General features: G+C 46.9%; 1 protein-coding gene across 1 annotated transcript in view; it reads right to left on the reverse strand.

Moving 5' to 3' along the window:
* The window catches only part of STARD9 (StAR related lipid transfer domain containing 9), a 313170-nt gene that overhangs the window by 122084 nt on the left and 169656 nt on the right, over positions 1 to 21430 (reverse strand). Inside the window, exon 15 of the mRNA XM_069730886.1 lies at positions 20458 to 20532. Within this exon, the coding sequence (XP_069586987.1) occupies positions 20458 to 20532 (75 nt within the window). The remainder of the gene's footprint in view (positions 1 to 20457; positions 20533 to 21430) is intronic.

Here is a 21430-nt window from a genome sequence, read left to right on the forward strand (position 1 = left end):
ATTCCTATTCCTGAGTTATTTTCTGGAGATAGAGCAAAGTTTTTGAATTTTAAAAATAATTGTAAACTATTTCTGGCTTTGAAACCCCGCTCCTCTGGTGACCCAGTACAAGTTAAGATCATTATTTCTTTATTACGTGGCGACCCTCAAGACTGGGCATTTTCCCTTGCGACAGGAGATCCTGCATTATGTAATATTGATGCGTTTTTTCTGGCGCTCGGATTGCTGTACGACGAACCTAATTCAGTGGATCAGGCAGAGAAAAATTTGCTGGCTCTGTGTCAGGGTCAGGATGAGATAGAGATTTATTGTCAGAAGTTTAGAAAGTGGTCCGTGCTCACTCAATTGAATGAATGTGCGCTGGCAGCTATTTTCAGAAAGGGTCTCTCTGAAGCCCTTAAGGATGTCATGGTGGGATTTCCTATGCCTGCTGGTCTGAATGAGTCTATGTCTTTGGCCATTCAGATCGGTCGACGCTTGCGCAAGCGTAAATCTGTGCACCAGTTGGCGGTATTATCTGAGCATGAACCTGAGCCTATGCAGTGCGATAGGACTTTGACCAGAGCTGAAAGGCAAGAACACAGACGTCAGAATGGGCTGTGTTTCTACTGTGGTGATTCCACTCATGCTATCTCCGATTGTCCTAAGCGCACTAAGCGGTTCGCTAGGTCTGCCACCATTGGTACGGTACAGTCGAAATTTCTTTTGTCCATTACTTTGATCTGCTCTTTGTCTTCCTATTCTGTCATGGCATTTGTGGATTCAGGCGCTGCCCTGAATTTGATGGACTTGGAGTTTGCTAGGCGCTGTGGGTTTGTCTTGGAGCCCTTGCAGTGTCCTATTCCACTGAGAGGAATTGATGCTACGCCTTTGGCCAAGAATAAGCCTCAGTATTGGACCCAGCTGACCATGTGCATGGCTCCTGCGCACCAGGAGGATATTCGCTTTCTGGTGTTGCATAATCTGCATGATGTGGTCGTGTTGGGGTTGCCATGGCTACAAGTCCATAACCCAGTATTAGATTGGAAATCAATGTCTGTGTCCAGCTGGGGTTGTCAGGGGGTACATGGTGATGTTCCATTTCAGTCTATCTCATCATCCACCCCTTCTGAGGTCCCAGAGTTCTTGTCTGATTACCGGGATGTATTCGATGAGCCCAAGTCCAATGCCCTACCTCCGCATAGGGATTGTGATTGTGCTATCGAGTTGATTCCTGGTAGTAAGTTTCCTAAGGGTCGACTGTTTAATTTATCTGTACCTGAGCACGCCGCTATGCGGAGTTACGTGAAGGAATCTTTGGAGAAGGGTCATATTCGCCCGTCATCGTCGCCATTGGGAGCGGGGTTCTTTTTTGTGGCCAAGAAGGATGGTTCGCTGAGACCTTGTATTGATTACCGCCTTCTAAATAAAATTACGGTCAAATTTCAGTACCCCTTGCCGCTGCTGTCTGATTTGTTTGCTCGGATTAAGGGGGCTAGTTGGTTCACCAAGATAGATCTTCGTGGTGCGTATAATCTTGTGCGTATTAAACGGGGCGATGAATGGAAAACAGCATTTAATACGCCCGAAGGCCATTTTGAGTACCTGGTTATGCCATTCGGACTTTCTAATGCTCCATCAGTGTTTCAGTCCTTTATGCATGACATCTTCCGAGAGTACCTGGATAAATTCCTGATTGTATACTTGGATGATATTTTGGTCTTCTCGGATGATTGGGAGTCTCATGTGAAGCAGGTCAGAATGGTGTTCCAGGTCCTGCGTGCTAATTCTTTGTTTGTGAAGGGGACAAAGTGTCTCTTTGGTGTTCAGAAGATTTCATTTTTGGGGTTCATTTTTTCTCCTTCTACTATCGAGATGGACCCTGTTAAAGTTCAGGCCATTTATGATTGGACTCAGCCAACATCTCTGAAGAGTCTGCAGAAGTTCCTGGGCTTTGATAATTTTTATCGTCGCTTCATCGCTAATTTTTCTAGCATTGCTAAACCGTTGACTGATTTAACCAAGAAGGGTGCTGATGTGGTCAATTGGTCTTCTGCTGCTGTGGAAGCTTTTCAGGAGTTGAAGCGTCGTTTTTCTTCTGCCCCTGTGTTGTGCCAACCAGATGTTTCGCTTCCATTCCAGGTCGAGGTTGATGCTTCCGAAATTGGAGCAGGGGCTGTTTTGTCGCAGAGAAGTTCTGATTGCTCGGTGATGAAACCATGCACCTTCTTTTCCAGGAAATTTTCGCCTGCTGAGCGAAATTATGATGTTGGCAATCGAGAGTTGCTAGCCATGAAGTGGGCATTCCAGGAGTGGCGTCATTGCCTTGAAGGAGCTAAGCATCGCGTGGTGGTCTTGACTGATCACAAAAACTTGACTTATCTCGAGTCTGCCAAATGGTTGAATCCTCGACAGGCTCGTTGGTCGCTGTTTTTCTCCCGTTTTGACTTTGTGGTTTCGTACCTTCCGGGCTCTAAAAATGTGAAGGCGGATTGTTGTGAATTCTGTGGCTGAATTCACTCCTGTGGTCACAAGTGGTACTGCAGCTTCTGGGCTTCCTCCCTCAGGTGTTCTGGTGAGCTCGTTGGCTGCCTTGTTATTTAACTCCACCTGATTCTGTCTTCCTTGCTCCTTGTCAATGTTCCAGTGTTGGATCTGAGCTTCTGGATCTTTCCTGTGGCCTGCTGCTCTGCTTAGATAAGTGCTTCTTTGCTTCTGTTGCTGTTTTTTCTGTCCAGCTTGTCTATTCGTTTTTGCTGGAAGCTCTGAGACGCAAAGGGTGTACCGCCGTGCCGTTAGTTCGGCACGGTGGGTGTTTTTGCCCCCTTTGCGTGGTTTTTTGCTTTAGGGTTTTTTGTAGACTGCAAAGTTCTCTTTGCTATCCTCGCTCTATCTAGAATATCGGGCCTCACTTTGCTGAATCTATTTCATCCCTACGTTTTGTCTTTTCATCTTGCTAACAGTCATTATATGTGGGGGGCTGCCTTTTCCTTTGGGGTATTTCTCTGAGGCAAGTCAGGCTTGTATTTCTATCTTCAGGCTAGTCAGTTCCTCAGGCTGTGCCGAGTTGCATAGGTAGTGTCAGGCGCAATCCACAGCTGCCTTTAGTTGTGTTTAGGATAGGTTCAGGTATTGCGGTCTACAGAGATTCCACGTCTCAGAGCTCGTTCTATTGTTTTTGGGTTATTGTCAGATCACTGTATGTGCTCTGATTACTGCACACTGTGTTACTGGATTGCCTTCATAACAGCGGATGCCCTGTCTAGGAGTTTTGTGCCCGATTCTCCGGGTTTGTCTGAGACGGCGGGTATTCTCAAAGAGGGGGTAATTTTGTCTGCCATCTCCCCTGATTTGCGGCGGGTGCTGCAAAAATTTCAGGCTAATAGACCTGACCGTTGCCCAGCGGAGAAACTGTTTGTCCCTGATAGGTGGACGAATAAAGTTATCTCTGAGGTTCATTGTTCAGTGTTGGCTGGTCATCCTGGAATCTTTGGTACTAGAGATTTGGTGGCTAGATCCTTTTGGTGGCAGTCTCTGTCGCGGGATGTGCGTTCTTTTGTGCAGTCCTGTGGGATTTGTGCTCGGGCTAAGCCCTGCTGTTCTCGTGCCAGTGGGTTGCTTTTGCCCTTGCCGGTCCCGAAGAGGCCTTGGACACATATCTCTATGGATTTTATTTCGGATCTCCCCGTCTCTCAAAGAATGTCGGTCATTTGGGTGGTTTGTGTTCGCTTCTCTAAGATGGTCCATTTGGTGCCCTTGTCTAAATTGCCTTCCTCCTCTGATTTGGTGCCGTTGTTTTTCCAGCATGTGGTTCGTTTACATGGCATTCCAGAGAACATCGTTTCTGACAGAGGTTCCCAGTTTGTTTCGAGGTTTTGGCGAGCCTTTTGTGCTAGGATGGGCATTGATTTGTCTTTTTCCTCGGCTTTCCATCCTCAGACAAATGGCCAGACTGAACGAACCAATCAGACCTTGGAAACATATCTGAGATGTTTTGTTTCTGCTGATCAGGATGATTGGGTGTCCTTTTTGCCTTTGGCTGAGTTCGCTCTTAATAATCGGGCCAGCTCGGCTACTTTGGTTTCGCCGTTTTTATGCAATTCTGGGTTCCACCCTCGTTTCTCTTCAGGGCAGGTTGAGTCTTCGGACTGTCCTGGTGTGGATACTGTGGATAGGTTGCAGCAGATTTGGACTCATGTAGTGGACAATCTGACTTTGTCCCAGGAGAAGGCTCAACGTTTCGCTAACCGCAGGCGCTGTGTGGGTCCCCGACTTCGTGTTGGGGATTTGGTTTGGTTGTCATCTCGTTATATTCCTACGAAGGTTTCCTCTCCTAAATTTAAGCCTCGTTTCATTGGTCCATATAGGATTTCTGAGGTTCTTAATCCTGTGTCTTTTCGTTTGACTCTTCCAGCTTCTTTTTCCATCCATAACGTGTTCCATAGGTCATTATTGCGGAGATACGTGGCACCTGTGGTTCCATCTATTGATCCTCCTGCTCCGGTTTTGGTTGAAGGGGAATTGGAGTATATAGTGGAGAAGATTTTGGATTCTCGTGTTTCGAGACGGAAACTCCAGTATCTGGTTAAGTGGAAAGGTTATGGTCAGGAAGATAATTCCTGGGTCTTTGCCTCTGATGTCCATGCTGCCGATCTGGTTCGTGCCTTTCATGTGGCTCATCCTGGTCGGCCTGGGGGCTCTGGTGAGGGTTCGGTGACCCCTCCTCAAGGGGGGGGTACTGTTGTGAATTCTGTGGCCAAGCTCCCTCCTGTGGTCGAGAGTGGTACTTCGGCTGGTTCTGTCTATGATCTATGAGCTTCCTTTGGTGGATGAGAGTGGTACTGCGGCTTCTGAGTTTCCTTCCTCAGGTGATGAGGTTAAGTCGTTAGGTGCTGCTCTATTTAACTCCACCTGGTGCTTTGATCCTGGCCTCCAGTCAATGTTCTAGTATTGGTCTTGCTTCCTCCTGGATCGTTCCTGTGGCCTGTCTTTCCTGCATAAGCTAAGTTTTGCTTGTGTTATTTTTGCTTGCTATTTTTTTCTGTCCAGCTTGCTTTATTGCTTTTTCTTGCTTGTTGGAAGCTCTGAGACGCAGAGGGAGCACCTCCGTACCGTTAGTCGGTGCGGAGGGTCTTTTTGCCCCTCTGCGTGGTTGTTGTAGGTTTTTGTGTTGACCGCAAAGCTATCTTTCCTATCCTCGGTCTATTCAGTAAGTCGGGCCTCACTTTGCTAAATCTATTTCATCTCTGTGTTTGTATTTTCATCTTACTCACAGTCATTATATGTGGGGGGCTGCCTTTTCCTTTGGGGAATTTCTCTGAGGCAAGGTAGGCTTATTTTTCTATCTTCAGGGCTAGTTAGTTTCTCAGGCTGTGCCGAGTTGCATAGGGAGCGTTAGGCGCAATCCACGGCTACCTCTAGTGTGGTGTGTTAGGATTAGGGATTGCAGTCAGCAGAGTTCCCACGTCTCAGAGCTCGTCCTTATTTTTTGGTAATTGTCAGGTCACTTTGTGTGCTCTGAACTTCAATGTCCATTGTGGTTCTGAATTACCTGTTCATAACAGGGGAGGATCTGAAACCCCCCAACATCATAGACAGGAGTCTGATCCCGCCAATATTAAAAGGGAGGGGTCACATAACTTTCATTTAACAGAGTTGTCTATTAGAGACAACCGACGGTGCGGTGAATCCGAGCATGCTCAGGTGCTATCCGAGTGACTTCAGAGTGCCCGAATAATATATTTGAGTACCTGTGGCTGCATGTCTCATCACTGTTCGACAGCTACAACACATGCAGGGATTATCTTACAAACAGACAATCCTTGCCTGTGTTGCAGCTGTAAAACAACCATGACATATGCAGCCGCAGGAACTCAAACATATTTTTCGAACACACTGAAGACACTCAGCACACGTGCATGCTCGGATAACACTTTATCAGAGCATGGTCATTCATCACTATTATCTACAGTAGAGAACAAAAGTTTGGATACACCTTCTCATTTAAAGATTTTTCAGTATTTTCATTACTATGAAAATTGTATATTCACACTGAAGGCATCAAAACTATCAATTAACACATGTGGAATTATATACTTAACAAAAAAAGTGTGAAACAACTGAAAATAGGGATTTTTGTGTACTCACCGTAAAATCCTTTTCTCCGAGCCACTCATTGGGGGACACAGGACCATGGGTGTGTGCTGCTGCCACTAGGAGGCTGACACTAAGTAAATACAAAAAGGGTTAACTCCTCCTCTGCAGTATACACCGCCCACTGGCTCCTGATAGAACCAGTTTAGTGACCAAGCAGTAGGAGATTAACAAAAATTTAACCGTAGGTACATGTCAAAACTATAAGGCTCAACATATTCAACAAGCCAAAGAGGGGTGGTGTTGTGAATTCTGTGATCAAGCTCCCTCCTGTGGTCACGAGTGGTACTGCGGCTTCTGAGTTTCCTTCCTCAGGTGATGAGGTTAAGTCGTTAGGTGCTACTCTATTTAACTCCACCTAGTGCTTTGTTCCTGGCCTCCAGTCAATGTTCTAGTATTGGTCTTGCTTCCTCCTGGATCGTTCCTGTGGCCTGTCTGCTCAGCATAAGCCAAGTTCTGCTTGTGTTCTTTTGTTGCTATATTTTCTGTCCAGCTTGCTTTTTTGGTTTTCCTTGCTTGCTGGAAGCTCTGAGACGCAGAGGGAGCACCTCCGTATCGTTAGTCGGTGCGGAGGGTCTTTTTGCCCCTCTGCGTGGTTGTTTGTAGGTTTTTGTGTTGACCGCAAAGCTATCTTTCCTATCCTCGGTCTATTCAGTAAGTCGGGCCTCACTTTGCTAAATCTATTTCATCTCTGTGTTTGTATTTTCATCTTTACTCACAGTCATTATATGTGGGGGGCTGCCTTTTCCTTTGGGGAATTTCTCTGAGGCAAGGTAGGCTTATTTTTCTATCTTCAGGACTAGCTAGTTTCTCAGGCTGTGCCGAGTTGCATAGGGAGCGTTAGGCGCAATCCACGGCTACCTCTAGTGTGGTTTGATAGGTTTAGGGATTGCGGTCAGCAGAGTTCCCACGTCTCAGAGCTCATCCTATGTTTTGTGGTTTTTGTCAGGTCACTTGTGTGCTCTGAACTTCAAGGTCCATTGTGGTTCTGAATTACCTATTCATAACAGTACTGGAGGCCCAAAGTACTATGCTTCTCAATAGAGGGAAAAAAGAAGTTCTGAGACCATTTTTTTTTTCTTTGCACTGTGTTTTGCCTTTTTTTCCCCCTAGACATTTGGGTGGTTCAGGACACAGGTGTAGCGATGGACATTAAAGGTCTGTCTTCATGTGTGGATCTTCTCACTGCAAGAGTACAAAATATTCAAGACTTTGTGGCTCAGAATTCTATGTTAGAACCAAGAATTCCTATTCCTGATTTGTTTTCTGGAGATAGAGCTAAATTTCTGAGTTTCAAAAATAATTGCAAACTGTTTCTGGCGTTGAAACCTCGCTCCTCTGGTGACCCAGTTCAACAAGTTAAGATCATTATTTCTTTATTACGTGGCGACCCTCAAGACTGGGCATTTTCCCTTGCGCCAGGAGATCCTGCATTATGTAATATTGATGCGTTTTTTTCTGGCGCTCGGATTACTGTACGATGAACCTAATTCAGTGGATCAAGCAGAGAAAAATTTGCTGGCTCTGTGTCAGGGTCAGGATGAGATAGAGATTTATTGTCAGAAGGTTAGAAAGTGGTCTGTGCTCACTCAATGGAATGAATGTGCTTTGGCAGCAATCTTCAGAAAGGGTCTCTCTGAAGCCCTTAAGGATGTCATGGTGGGATTTCCTATGCCTGCTGGTCTGAATGAGTCTATGTCTTTGGCCATTCAGATCGGTCGACGCTTGCGTGAGCGTAAATCTGTGCACCATTTGGCGGTATTATCGGAGCATAAACCTGAGCCTATGCAGTGCGATAGGACTTTGACCAGAGCTGAAAGGCAAGAACACAGACGTCAGAATGGGCTGTGTTTCTACTGTGGTGATTCCACTCATGCTATCTCCGATTGTCCTAAGCGCACTAAGCGGTTCGCTAAGTCTGCCACCATTGGTACGGTACAGTCGAAATTTCTTTTGTCCGTTACTTTGATCTGCTCTTTGTCTTCCTATTCGGTCATGGCATTTGTGGATTCAGGCGCTGCCCTGAATTTGATGGATTTGGAGTTTGCTAGGCGCTGTGGGTTTGTCTTGGAGCCCTTGCAGTGTCTTATTCCATTGAGAGGAATTGATGCTACGCCTTTGGCTAAGAATAAGCCTCAGTATTGGACCCAGCTGACCATGTGCATGGCTCCTGCGCACCAGGAGGATATTCGCTTTCTGGTGTTGCAAAATCTGCATGATGTGGTCGTGTTGGGGTTGCCATGGCTACAAGTCCATAACCCAGTATTAGATTGGAAATCTATGTCTGTGTCCAGCTGGGGTTGTCAGGGGGTACATGGTGATGTTCCATTTCTGTCTATCTCATCATCCACCCCTTCTGAGGTCCCAGAGTTCTTGTCTGATTACCGGGATGTATTCGATGAGCCCAAGTCCAATGCCCTACCTCCGCATAGGGATTGTGATTGTGCTATCGAGTTGATTCCTGGTAGTAAGTTTCCTAAGGGTCGACTGTTTAATTTATCTGTACCTGAGCACGCCGCTATGCGGAGTTACGTAAAAGAATCCTTGGAGAAGGGTCATATTCGGCCGTCGTCATCGCCATTGGGAGCAGGGTTCTTTTTTTGTGGCCAAGAAGGATGGTTCGCTGAGACCTTATATTGATTACCGCCTTCTAAATAAAATCACAGTCAAATTTCAGTACCCCTTGCCGCTGCTATCTGATTTGTTTGCTCGGATTAAGGGGGCTAGTTGATTCACCAAGATAGATCTTCGTGGTGCATATAATCTTGTGCGTATTAAACGGGGCGATGAATGGAAAACTGCATTTAATACGCCCGAGGGTCATTTTGAGTACCTAGTTATGCCATTCGAACTTGCCAATGCTCCATCAGTATTTCAGTCCTTTATGCATGACATCTTCCGAGAGTACCTGGATAAATTCCTGATTGTATACTTGGATGATATTTTGGTCTTCTCGGATGATTGGGAGTCTCATGTGAAGCAGGTCAGAATGGTGTTCCAGGTCCTGCGTGCTAATTCTTTCTTTGTGAAGGGATCAAAGTGTCTCTTTGGTGTTCAGAAGGTTTCTTTTTTGGGGTTCATTTTTTCCCCTTCTACCATCGAGATGGACCCTGTTAAGGTCCAGGCCATTTATGATTGGACTCAGCCGACATCTCTGAAGAGTCTGCAAAAGTTCCTTGGCTTTGCTAATTTTTATCGTCGCTTCATCTGTAATTTTTCTAGCATTGCTAAACCATTGACCGATTTGACCAAGAAGGGTGCTGATGTGGTCAATTGGTCTTCTGCTGCTGTGGAAGCTTTTCAAGAGTTAAAGCGTCGTTTTTCTTCTGCCCCTGTGTTGTGTCAACCAGATGTTTCGCTTCCGTTCCAGGTTGAGGTTGATGCTTCTAAAATTGGAGCGGGGGCTGTTTTGTCGCAAAGAGGTGCTGATTGCTCCATGATGAAGCCATGCGCCTTCTTTTCCAGGAAGTTTTCGCCTGCTGAGCGAAATTATGATGTTGGCAATCGAGAGTTGCTGGCCATGAAGTGGGCATTCGAGGAGTGGCGTCATTGGCTTGAAGGAGCTAAGTATCGCGTGGTGGTCTTGACTGATCACAAGAACTTGACTTATCTCGAGTCTGCCAAACGGTTGAATCCTAGACAGGCTCGTTGGTCGCTGTTTTTCTCCCGTTTTGACTTTATGGTTTCGTACCTTCCGGGCTCTAAGAATGTGAAGGCAGATGCCCTGTCTAGTAGTTTTGTGCCCGACTCTCCGGGTTTGCCTGAGCCGGCGGGTATTCTCAAAGAGGGGGTAATTTTGTCTGCCATCTCCCCTGATTTGCGGCGGGTGCTGCAAAAATTTCAGGCTAATAAACCTGATCGTTGCCCAGCAGAGAAACTGTTTGTCCCTGATAGGTGGACGAATAAAGTTATCTCTGAGGTTCATTGTTCGGTGTTGGCTGGTCATTCTGGAATCTTTGGTACCAGAGATTTGGTGGTTAGATCCTTTTGGTGGCCGTCTCTGTCGCGTGATGTGTGTTCTTTTGTGCAGTCCTGTGGGATTTGTGCTCGGGCTAAGCCCTGCTGTTCTCGTGCCAGTGGGTTGCTTTTGCCCTTGCCGATCCCGAAGAGGCCTTGGACACATATCTCTATGGATTTTATTTCGGATCTCCCCGTCTCTCAAAAAATGTCGGTCATTTGGGTAGTTTGTGATCGCTTCTCTAAGATGATCCATTTGGTACCCTTGTCTAAATTACCTTCCTCCTCTGATTTGGTGCCATTGTTCTTCCAGCATGTGGTTCGTTTACATGGCATTCCAGAGAACATCGTTTCTGACAGAGGTTCCCAGTTTGTTTCGAGGTTTTGGCGAGCCTTTTGTGCTAGGATGGGCATTGATTTGTCTTTTTCCTCGGCTTTCCATCCTCAGACAAATGGCCAGACTGAACGAACCAATCAGACCTTGGAAACATATCTGAGATGTTTTGTTTCTGCTGATCAGGATGATTGGGTGTCCTTTTTGCCGTTGGCTGAGTTCGCTCTTAATAATCGGGCCAGCTCGGCTACCTTGGTTTCACCATTTTTCTGCAATTCTGGGTTCCATCCTCGTTTCTCTTCAGGGCAGGTTGAGTCTTCGGACTGTCCTAGTGTGGATACTGTGGTGGACAGGTTGCAGCGGATTTGGACTCATGTAGTGGACAATTTGACCTTGTCCCAGGAGAAGGCTCAACGTTTCGCTAATCGCAGACGCTGTGTGGGTCCCCGACTTCGTGTTGGGGATTTGGTTTGGTTGTCATCTCGTTATATTCCTATGAAGGTTTCCTCTCCTAAGTTTAAGCCTCGTTTCATTGGTCCGTATAGGATTTCTGAGGTTCTTAATCCTGTGTCTTTTCGTTTGACCCTTCCAGATTCTTTTTCCATCCATAACGTATTCCATAGGTCATTGTTGCGGAGATACGTGGCGCCTGTGGTTCCATCTGTTGATCCTCCTGCCCCGGTTTTGGTGGAGGGGGAGTTGGAGTATATAGTGGAGAAGATTTTGGATTCTCGTGTTTCGAGACGGAAACTCCAGTATCTGGTTAAGTGGAAGGGTTATGGTCAGGAAGATAATTCCTGGGTCTTTGCCTCTGATGTCCATGCTGCCGATCTTGTTCGTGCCTTTCATATGGCTCATCCTGGTCGGCCTGGGGGCTCTGGTGAGGGTTCGGTGACCCCTCCTCAAGGGGGGGTACTGTTGTGAATTCTGTGATCAAGCTCCCTCCTGTGGTCACGAGTGGTACTGCGGCTTCTGAGTTTCCTTTCTCAGGTGATGAGGTTAAGTCGTTAGGTGCTGCTCTATTTAACTCCACCTAGTGCTTTGTTCCTGGCCTCCAGTCAATGTTCTAGTATTGGTCTTGCTTCCTCCTGGATCGTTCCTGTGGCCTGTCTGCTCAGCATAAGCTAAGTTCTGCTTGTGTTCTTTTGTTGCTATATTTTCTGTCCAGCTTGCTTTTTTGGTTTTCCTTGCTTGCTGGAAGCTCTGAGACGCAGAGGGAGCACCTCCGTACCGTTAGTCGGTGCGGAGGGTCTTTTTGCCCCTCTGCGTGGTTGTTTGTAGGTTTTTGTGTTGACCGCAAAGCTATCTTTCCTATCCTCGGTCTATTCAGTAAGTCGGGCCTCACTTTGCTAAATCTATTTCATCTCTGTGTTTGTATTTTCATCTTTACTCACAGTCATTATATGTGGGGGGCTGCCTTTTCCTTTGGGGAATTTCTCTGAGGCAAGGTAGGCTTATTTTTCTATCTTCAGGACTAGCTAGTTTCTCAGGCTGTGCCGAGTTGCATAGGGAGCGTTAGGCGCAATCCACGGCTACCTCTAGTGTGGTTTGATAGGTTTAGGGATTGCGGTCAGCAGAGTTCCCACGTCTCAGAGCTCGTCCTATGTTTTGTGGTTTTTGTCAGGTCACTTGTGTGCTCTGAACTTCAAGGTCCATTGTGGTTCTGAATTACCTATTCATAACAGGGTGGGTGCTGTGTCATCCAATGAGTGGCTCGGAGAAAAGCATTTTACGCTGAGTACACAAAAATTCCTATTTCTCCATCACCACATTAGGGGACACAGGACTCTGGGACGTCCCAAAGCAGTCCCTGGGTGGGAAATAACATAACAGTGTAAACTCATGGCACCTGCTGTCTAAAGGTGCGGTACCGCTGCCTGCAGAATACGCCTACCCAGGCTTGCATTTGCAGATGCCTGAGTATGGACATTATAATGCTTTGAGAAAGTGTGCAGGCTAGACCAGGTAGCAGCTTTGCAAACTTGCTCTGCAGACGCTTGATTCCGAATGGTCCAGGAAGCACCCACCGACCAAGTGGATAACCTCTACTTCTGCACCATTCAAAGAAAATCTTCCAGGTCTGATGATAGATGCGCAATGACACCGGCTTTCGGGCATTGATCAAGGTGAAAAATCTTTACGGGAAAAACATGCTTGAGTCAAAACCTAGGATTCAACGGCCAAGCCGTCAAACACAGGGCCCCTGAGTTCTGGTGATAGATCACACCCTGAGAAAGTAGATCCGGACGATCTGGTAGTCGCCAAGGAACATCTGCGATGACCTGTACCAGCTCTGCGTACCACGCCCGGCGAGGCCAATCCGGAGCGATGAGAATCACAAGCACGCCCTCCGCCCTGATCTTCCTGATGACTCTCGGAAGCAAGGGCAGGGGAGGAAACAGATAAGGAAGGCGAAACTGACTCCAAGGAAGGACCAGCGCATCCACCCAGATTGCTCTCGGGTCCCGAGACCGGGATACAAACTGAGGTACCTTGGCATTGAACCAGGAAGCCATTAAGTCTATGTCCGGAGTACCCCAACGAAGGCAGATTTGTTGGAAAATGTCCTGATGGAGAGACCACTCTCCTGATGCAAGACCTTGATGGCTGAGGAAGTCTGCAGCCCAATTTTTCACTCCTGGAATGTGAACAGTCGATATGACCGAGTGGTTGTATTTGGCCCAGCGAAGGATGTGCTCTACCTCGCGCATTGCAGCTCTGCTGCAGGTGCCCCCCTGATGATTTGTATATGCCACAGCTGTGGCATTGTCCGACTGGATACGGATGGGGTGGCCTGCTAGGAGATATTGGAACCGCCTCAGTGACAGCCAAATCGCACGGATTCCAGGATTGATTGGAAGGCGAGAATTGTGATGAGTCCAGGTTTCCTGTGCAGTGTGATGACGAAAAACCTGGCTGGCTGGCATCGGTTGTGACTACCAGCCAATGGACTGGGAGAAAGGACCTCCCTTGGAGAAGAGAGGTTTGGAGCGTCCACCATTGGAGTTCCTGCTTGACCCGAGGGGTCAGAGGACACAGTTGGTTGAGGGAAAAAGGACTTCCATCCCATGCGTCCAGCAGTGCGTGCTGAAGGGGACGAAGATGCAGTTGCGCAAAGGAATTGCCTCCATTGTGGCCACCATCTTCCCATGAATCCTCATGCCGAAACGGATGGAACAGGGGGATGGTTGATGGAGCTTCCGGACCCCCTGTTAAAGAGCTAGAACCTTGTTCCGAGGGAGAAGCACCAACCCTCGGAAAGTGTCCAAAGTCATGCCCAAGAAGGAGATCCACTGAGCTAGAACAGGAGATGACTTTTTTAAGTTGATCAACCAGCCCAGCCAAGAAAGAGTATCCAAGAAAATGCAGGACGTACTCCTCACAGGCTTAAAAGGATTGACCTTTGATCAGTAGGTCATCTAGATAGGGGAGCACGACTAGACCCTGAGCATGTAGAATGGCCATGACCGCCACCATGACCTTTGTGAAAACTCTGGGGGTGGTGGCGAGGCCAAAAGGGAAGGCCGTGAACTGAAAATGTTCTCCGCGGACAGCGAAGCGAAGGAACCTTTGGTGAGGCGGGAAAATTGGGATGTGAAGATATGCATCCCAAATGTCGATGGAGGCAAAGAACTCACCCTGCTCCATCGAGGCGATGACGGAATGGATGGACTCCATCCTGAAATGTCGGACCTTGACAAATCTGTTTAAGAGCTTTAGGTCCAGGATGGGCCTGACTGTTCCATCCTTTTTGGGGACCATGAACAGATTTGAGTAAAAACCACGGAACCTTTCGTCCCCCAGGGACAATGACCCTATCTCGACGGAGTGACTCGATGGCCTGGGAAAAGGCCACAGCGCGCGTTCCCGCTTCAGGAGGCCGGGAAGCAAAAAACCGGGGGGGGGGGAGGAAAATTCGATCTTGTATCCAGAGGACACCAGATCCCTGACCCACTCGTCGTGAACGACTGCAAGCCAGGTATGATGAAACAAGAGAAGGCGTCCGCCTACCCTGCTGGTGTCATCCGGACGATATTGCGAGTCATTTAGTAGAAGATCTTTGGGGCCTGGATCCCCTGGACCTAGACTGCATGGTGTGGTTGGGCCTGTACGAGGCCTGTGGGCTTTTATCTCAGATGGGGCGACGCCCCAAACCAGGGAAACTGGCCAAGGAAGACCATGCGCAATTGCCACGAAAGGACCGAAATCGAGCCTGCGGCTGTCGGCAGATTGGTTGTCTGAATCTCTGCTGGGGATGGGAAGTACTTTTCCCTCCTGTAGCGTCCGAAATCAGTTGGTCCAGCGTTTCACCAAATAAGCGGCCACTGGAAGGGACGTTAGGGACTTTTTAGATGCAGAGTCCACTCGCTAGTTTCTCAGACATAGTGCTCTTCTAATCGCCACAGCGTTTGAAGCTGTAAGTGCAGAGCAATTAGCCGAATCCAGGGAAGCGTTTACTAAGTAATCGCCAGCCAAGGAAATTTGATTAGCTAGCTCCGCTATGTCAGAGGGGAGATCACTGTTCCGTAAGGCCTTATGCAGAGAGTTTGCTCAAAAAGTCACGGCTTTGGCTACCCAGGTAGTAGCAAAAGAGGTAAAGAGTGCCGAGCCTGATGCTTCAAAAACTGAACGGGCGAGGCTGTCAACTAGGCGATCCGTGGGATCTTTGATGGAAGATCCGTCTTGCAAGGATAGAAGAGTTTTGGAGGACAAATGTGAAACAAGAGGATCCACAGGAGAGGATTCTGTCAATTGTTTGCGGAGGTCAGGAGAGAAAGGATATTTGGACTCCAGAGATCTCTGACCTGCAAAGCGTTTGTCCGGACGCTCCCTATGTCACTGAACTATGTCCTGGAACTCCGGGTGATTGGCAAAAACCCTATGAGGACGCTTGGTCCTTTTGAAGGACACCGAATTATCCGTATGGGAGGTCACAGGCTCCTCATCAACCTGAAGTGACTGGTTGACGGCCTCAATAAGACTATCTATAGTACTCTGATAACCTGGCTACTCTAGATCAAGGGGCCCATCAGACTCAGGTTCCGAGTCCTTGTCGCTACAGGTGCCTGGAGAGCGAGAGCGGGAAGCAGAGCTAACGAATGCCAAGGCACCAGAAGGCCTGGGGGACGAGCTCAAATACGCTTCCTATATGCCCGCTTGTGTCTAGAATGAGAGCGGCCCTTGCAGGCTGAAGATTCCCCTGCTGTAGGGGAATTTTCTTGGGCAGGCAGATTAGTGGTCCTGCTCCTGGATGAATCCTGGAGGGACTCGATCACTTTAGTCAAGGAAGCCATAGATTGCGAGAGTGACAAAGCCCACTCAGGGGGACTGGTCACCGTGGGTTCAGTCAGGGTGGGGGATCCTGAGCGCATTTAGGGTCACAAGCATGACAGAACGGAGTAGTATGCCCGCTTGGTAGCGCAGCCGGACAGGAGGAGCTAAATGTGAAAAACATTATGTGTTTTAGAAGACTTTTTGGAGGTTTTAGGTAGAGACATGTTGAACCTTGTTAACCTCCAAAAGGAGCTGCAGGGATGCTGTGGCAGAAAAAAAAAAATCAGCGGAGCAATTTATGTGTGGCTGAAAATTAGCAGAGCACTTTATGTGCGGCTGTCTAAGTAGGCTATAGAAGGGAGGCCCTGCGGTAGTGTTTGGCAGAGCACTTACCCAGGTCCTTTGCCCGTGTGCCCCAGCGAAGTGTCTGTTCCTGCATCCTTTACCGGCGTTAGGGGACAGAAGATGGCCGCCGACATTACAAGGGAGCTTCTCTCAGTGTCCGAGAAGTGCCAGGCCGGTGGGCGTGGCCTGCAGGCATGACGCCGCTGTGGGCAGCGTTTTCCCGGCCTGCGGCCTAGTCTAAGGCCGAAGCCGGGGACTAAATTAGAAGAGTCTGGCCGTCGGTGCGCTCGGGAGCCCCCACCTCCCGCCGAAAACTCACCGCTGAAGCTGGAGGATGGAGTCCTGTCCGGCGGAGGTAGTAAGAGGGGGGATGGTGCAGGAGCCTTGGATCCATCATCCCCTTTGCTGGGGAGGTGGAGAAGGACCATCCAGAGCCATGCAGCACCGCTGTTAAAACAGTGGTGGTGCAGAGGGGGGCAGCCGGACGCCATGGCAAGGGGGCATCTGTGTAGCCAAAGGGTTCAATCCCCTAGGATTTCACAGGGCTGTGTCCGGCTGTGGCATCCCACGTCACAGGAGAGAGTACGGGGAGGTGACACTCGCCGTGCTCGCCTGTTGATGTTTGGGGGAGATCGGCCCCCTGAAAGGGTCCGTCGCCCCAGTCTTTTTCTTGCGCAAAAAGTGTTAAAAAATAAAAATAAAGATAATGTGGTCTGAATGACAGACCCCAGTGTGCCTCCTATGGACACTAAGCTTAAACTGGTTCTATCAGGAGCCAGTGGGCTGTGTATACTGCAGAGGAGGAGTTAACCCTTTTTGTATTTACTTAGTGTCAGCCTCCTAGTGGCAGCAGCATACACCATGGTCCTGTGTCCCCCAATGTGGCGATGGAGAAATAGGTCTTATATTCTAGGTTCTTCAAAGTAGCCACCTTTTGCTTTGATGACTGCTTTGCACACTCTTGGCATTCTCTTGATGAGCTTCAAGACGTAGTCACCAGGAATGGTGCCCTGTCAGGTTTAATAAGTGGGATTTCTTGCCTTATAAATGGGGTTGGGACCATCAGTTGTGTTGTGCAGAAGTCTGGTGGATACACAGCTGATAGTCCTACTGAATAGACTGTTAGAATTTGTATTATGGCAAGAAAAAAGCAGCTAAGTAAAGAAAAATGAGTGGCCATCATTACTTTAAGAAATGAAGGTCAGTCAGTATGAAAAATTGGGCAAACTTTGAAAGTGTCCCCAAGTGCAGTGGCAAAAACTATCAAGCGCTACAAAGAAACTGGCTCACATGAGGACCGCCCCAGGAAAGGAAGACCAAGAGTCACTTCTGCTTCTGAGGATAGGTTTCTCCGAGTCACCAGCCTCAGAAATCGCAGGTTAACAGCAGCTCAGATTAGAGACCAGGTCAATGCCACACAGAGTTCTAGCAGCAGACACATCTGTACAAAACACAGAGTTCTAGCAGCAGACACATCTCTACAACAACTGTTAAAGGGACACTGTCACCTGAATTTGGAGGGAACAATCTTCAGCCATGGAGGCGGGGTTTTGGGGTTTTTGATTCACCCTTTCCTTACCCGCTGGCTGCACGTTGGCTGCAATATTGGATTGAAGTTCATTCTCTGTCCTCAGTAGCACATGCCTGCACAAGGCAATCTTGCCTTTCGCAGGCGTGTACTATGGAGGACAGAGAATGAACTTCAATCCAATATTGCAGCCAGCATGCAGCCAGCGGGTAAGGAAAGGGTGAATCAAAAACCCCAAAACCCCGCCTCCATGGCTGAAGATTGTTCCCTCCAAATTCAGGTGACAGTGTCCCTTTAAGAGGAGACTTTGTGCAGCAGGCCTTCATGGAAAAATAGCTGCTAGAAAACCACTGCTAAGTACAGGCAACAAGCAGACAAGCAGAAGAGACTTGTTTGGGCTAAAGAACACAAGGAATGGACATTAGACCAGTGGAAATCATTGCTTTGGTCTGATGAGTCCAAATTTGAGATCTTTGGTTCCAACCACCGTGTCTTTGTGCGACGCAGAAAAGGTGAACGGATGGACTCTACATGCCTGGTTCCCACCATGAAGCATGGAGGAGGAGGTGTGATGGTGTGGGGGTGCTTTGCTGGTGACACTGTTGGGGATTTATTCAAATGCAGCGGCATGTTATTCCATCCGATTTGCGTTTAGTTGGACCATCATTTATTTTTCAACAGGCAATGACCCCAAACACACCTCCAGGCTGTGTAAGGGCTATTTGACCAAGAAGGAGAGTGATGGGATGCTGCGCCAGATGATCTAGCCTCCACAGTCACCAGACCTGAACCCAATCGAGATGATTTGGGGTGCGCTGGACCGCAGAATGAAGGCAAAAGGGCCAACAAGTGCTAAGCATCTCTGAGAACTCCTTCAAGATTGTTGGAAGACTATTTCTGGTGACTACCTCTTGAAGCTCATCAAGAGAATGCCAAGAGTGTGCAAAGCAGTCATCAAAGCAAAAGGTGGCTACTTTGAAGAACCTAGAATATAAGACATAATTTCAGTTGTTTCACACTTTTTTGTTAAGTATATAATTCCACATGTGTTAATTCATAGTTTTGATGCCTTCAGTGTGAATGTACAATTTTCAGTCATGAAAATACAGAAAAATCTTTAAATGAGAAGGTGTGTCCAAACATTTGGTCTGTAATGTATCTCTGAAGACAATTTTTTTTTCACTGTAATGTATTTGGGACTAAACAATTTTCTCAATTGGGTTTTTATAAAAAAAAAAGTTGCACTGTTTGACTTTTATAAACTCGGTTTCTCTGCAAGTTCAAGTTTGATGTGGTCTGTGGTCTGATTTATGACAATCAGATGAAAAGGGGCTCAGAAAAGGACAGCTAAAAGAACCTTTCCCATTGGATTGTCAGAATGAGCTCACTGAAACATTCTCAGTTTACCAATTTTGTACCCAATCAAAATGAGTGCAACACAGAGGTTATAGAAGGCAAACGTTGGAAATTGTTTAATGATACAGAGTAGTAAAAATTATTTTTAGCAACATATACACTACCGTTCAATAGCTTAGGGTCACTTAGAAATTTCCTAATTTTTGAAAGAAATGCACAGTTTTTTCCAATGAAGCAAACATTAAATTATTCAGAAATACACTCTATACATTGTTAATGTGGTAAATGGCTATTCTAGCTGTCAACGTCTGGTTTGTAATGCAATATCTTCACAGGTGTATAGAGGCCCATTTCCAACAACCATCACTCCAGCGTTCTTATGGTACTTTGTGTTTGCTAACTGTGTGAGAAGGCTAATGGATGGTTAGAGTACCCTTGAAAACCCTTGTGCAAGTATGTTAGCACAGCTGAAAACAGTTTGGCTGATTAGAGAACCTATAAACCTAATCGATAACCCCCTTAGGAAGAAGCTATATGCGAAACGAGCGTCAGGGATCAGTACTGCCTGGATAAGGTCATATACCCTCTACCCATCTATATATTATTGCTTTTTCACTTACTGTTATATGTTTGGTGCTCACTATTGCTGCCTCACTGGAGGTATTAGTCTATTATGTCTAGTATGTTTATGTGATTTCTAAATGGGCACTGTGCCTCTAACGTATCCTTACTAGTGATTTATTATATATACCCACCAAGCCATATTTAGGAAAGGTACACTAGTAATAGGAGGATTTTTTCCTATATACTTTGAATACAATAAACTGGTTACCTAATTTGGGGATTTGCCCCCTTATATTTATATTTGTTTTCTATCTTGTCTTTGGAGGAGCTATATATGCATCTATACTTGATATTTGAGCAGTGGGCCTTTTGATATTTCTGACGGCTGTAGATAGCCCACATTAGCTGATTACCTGTAAGGCATATGGTGTTGCCAGGTGGCAATTATTGGACATGTACTCCTTTTTACATTGTATATCCTGTTAGTCCTGCTACCCACCACCTTGTTTTCAATTTGCCGTTATATAAGAACATTACTCCATTTATTGGTCATACTGGGCAACACAGCAGAGAGACCAACATTTTCAGTTATGCAATTTAGCCTTTACTTCAAGGGCTCTCGTATGATAGGATACTGATAACTGATCCTTAGCAATGACCTTCAAATCAGATTAGTGGGGGTCCGACACCCGGCATCCCAAAAACCAACTGTTATTTCACATTTTATCCCACTAGCACTCTGTAAATGCTCCTTTACAGGCAGTACAGCGATTGGAGGTTGGCTACATATCTGCTGGATGTGCGCTGTAGTATCTGCCTTTTCATTACAAGTTGCAGAATTCCTCGCAAGTGTTTCCCATTTCTATATATCTTCCAGGTAATAAGTCCCCTGGGTAATAAATATAATGTCCCATGGTGGTGGCACGTACACATAAATCATTAAAAGTAGAACCGTTTATAGCTTTACCTTTAGTTCATTTTGTAGCACGAGTTCTGTTAAGTTTCCATCTCGTTCCTCACTGAAAGCAGGGCTAATAGTTCTCTGCATCGGACAAAAAAAGGTTGATAATATATCTTACAAATATGTATAAATAGCAGCAGTGACATAAAAGAATAAGTATTAAAGGGAATCTGTCACACACTGGGACGTATATGATCTATTAATATGGGCATACAGGTAATAGAAATGTTACACTAGTCCAACCTCTAAGCCTCGTATTAATGGTCTTGTTGTGTAGAAATGTTATATTCTTTCTTTATGTTAATAGTCATGGTTCCTAGCGATGAATGAGCAGAGAGGAAGTGGGGAGAGTATATTATCGGCACACACAACAGAGGTCACAGTGACTCGCTGGCACCTGCGCAGAAGATCCCTGTATACAGTGCCCACAGTAGGGAACATGAGATATGTATTTCTGAGGGTGTGCAGGGGGCAGACGTGGGATTCCGGGGCTGTAAATGACGCTGATGGGAGAGGGTAGTATTAGGCTATGTGCACACGTTGTGGATTTGGTTGCGGATCCACAGCGGATTGGCTGCTGCGGATTCGCAGCAGTTTTCCATGCATTGTACAGTACCATGTAAACCTATGGAAAACCAAATTGGCAGTGCACATGCTGCAGAAAATACAGCGCGGAAACACTGCGTTGTATTTTCCGCAGAATGTCAATTCTTTGTGTGGATTCCGCAGCGGTTTACACCTGCTCCTCAATAGGAATCCGCAGGTGAAAAATTGCAGGTGGAATCCGCACAAAAACCGCAGGAAATCTGCGGTTTACCTGCGGATTTTGCAAAAACAGTGCGGAAAAATCTGCACACGAATCCGCAACGTGTGGACATAGCCTTTCAATGAGGAGAGGAGGCAGGAATTTTTTCCAGGCATCACACGCCGCGGAGCCTGGAAGAAATCATTAACAAAGAAAGAATATAAGATTTCTCCA

This window comes from Ranitomeya imitator, chromosome 1, assembly GCF_032444005.1.
Source record: "Ranitomeya imitator isolate aRanImi1 chromosome 1, aRanImi1.pri, whole genome shotgun sequence".
Classification (NCBI taxonomy): domain Eukaryota; kingdom Metazoa; phylum Chordata; class Amphibia; order Anura; family Dendrobatidae; genus Ranitomeya; species Ranitomeya imitator.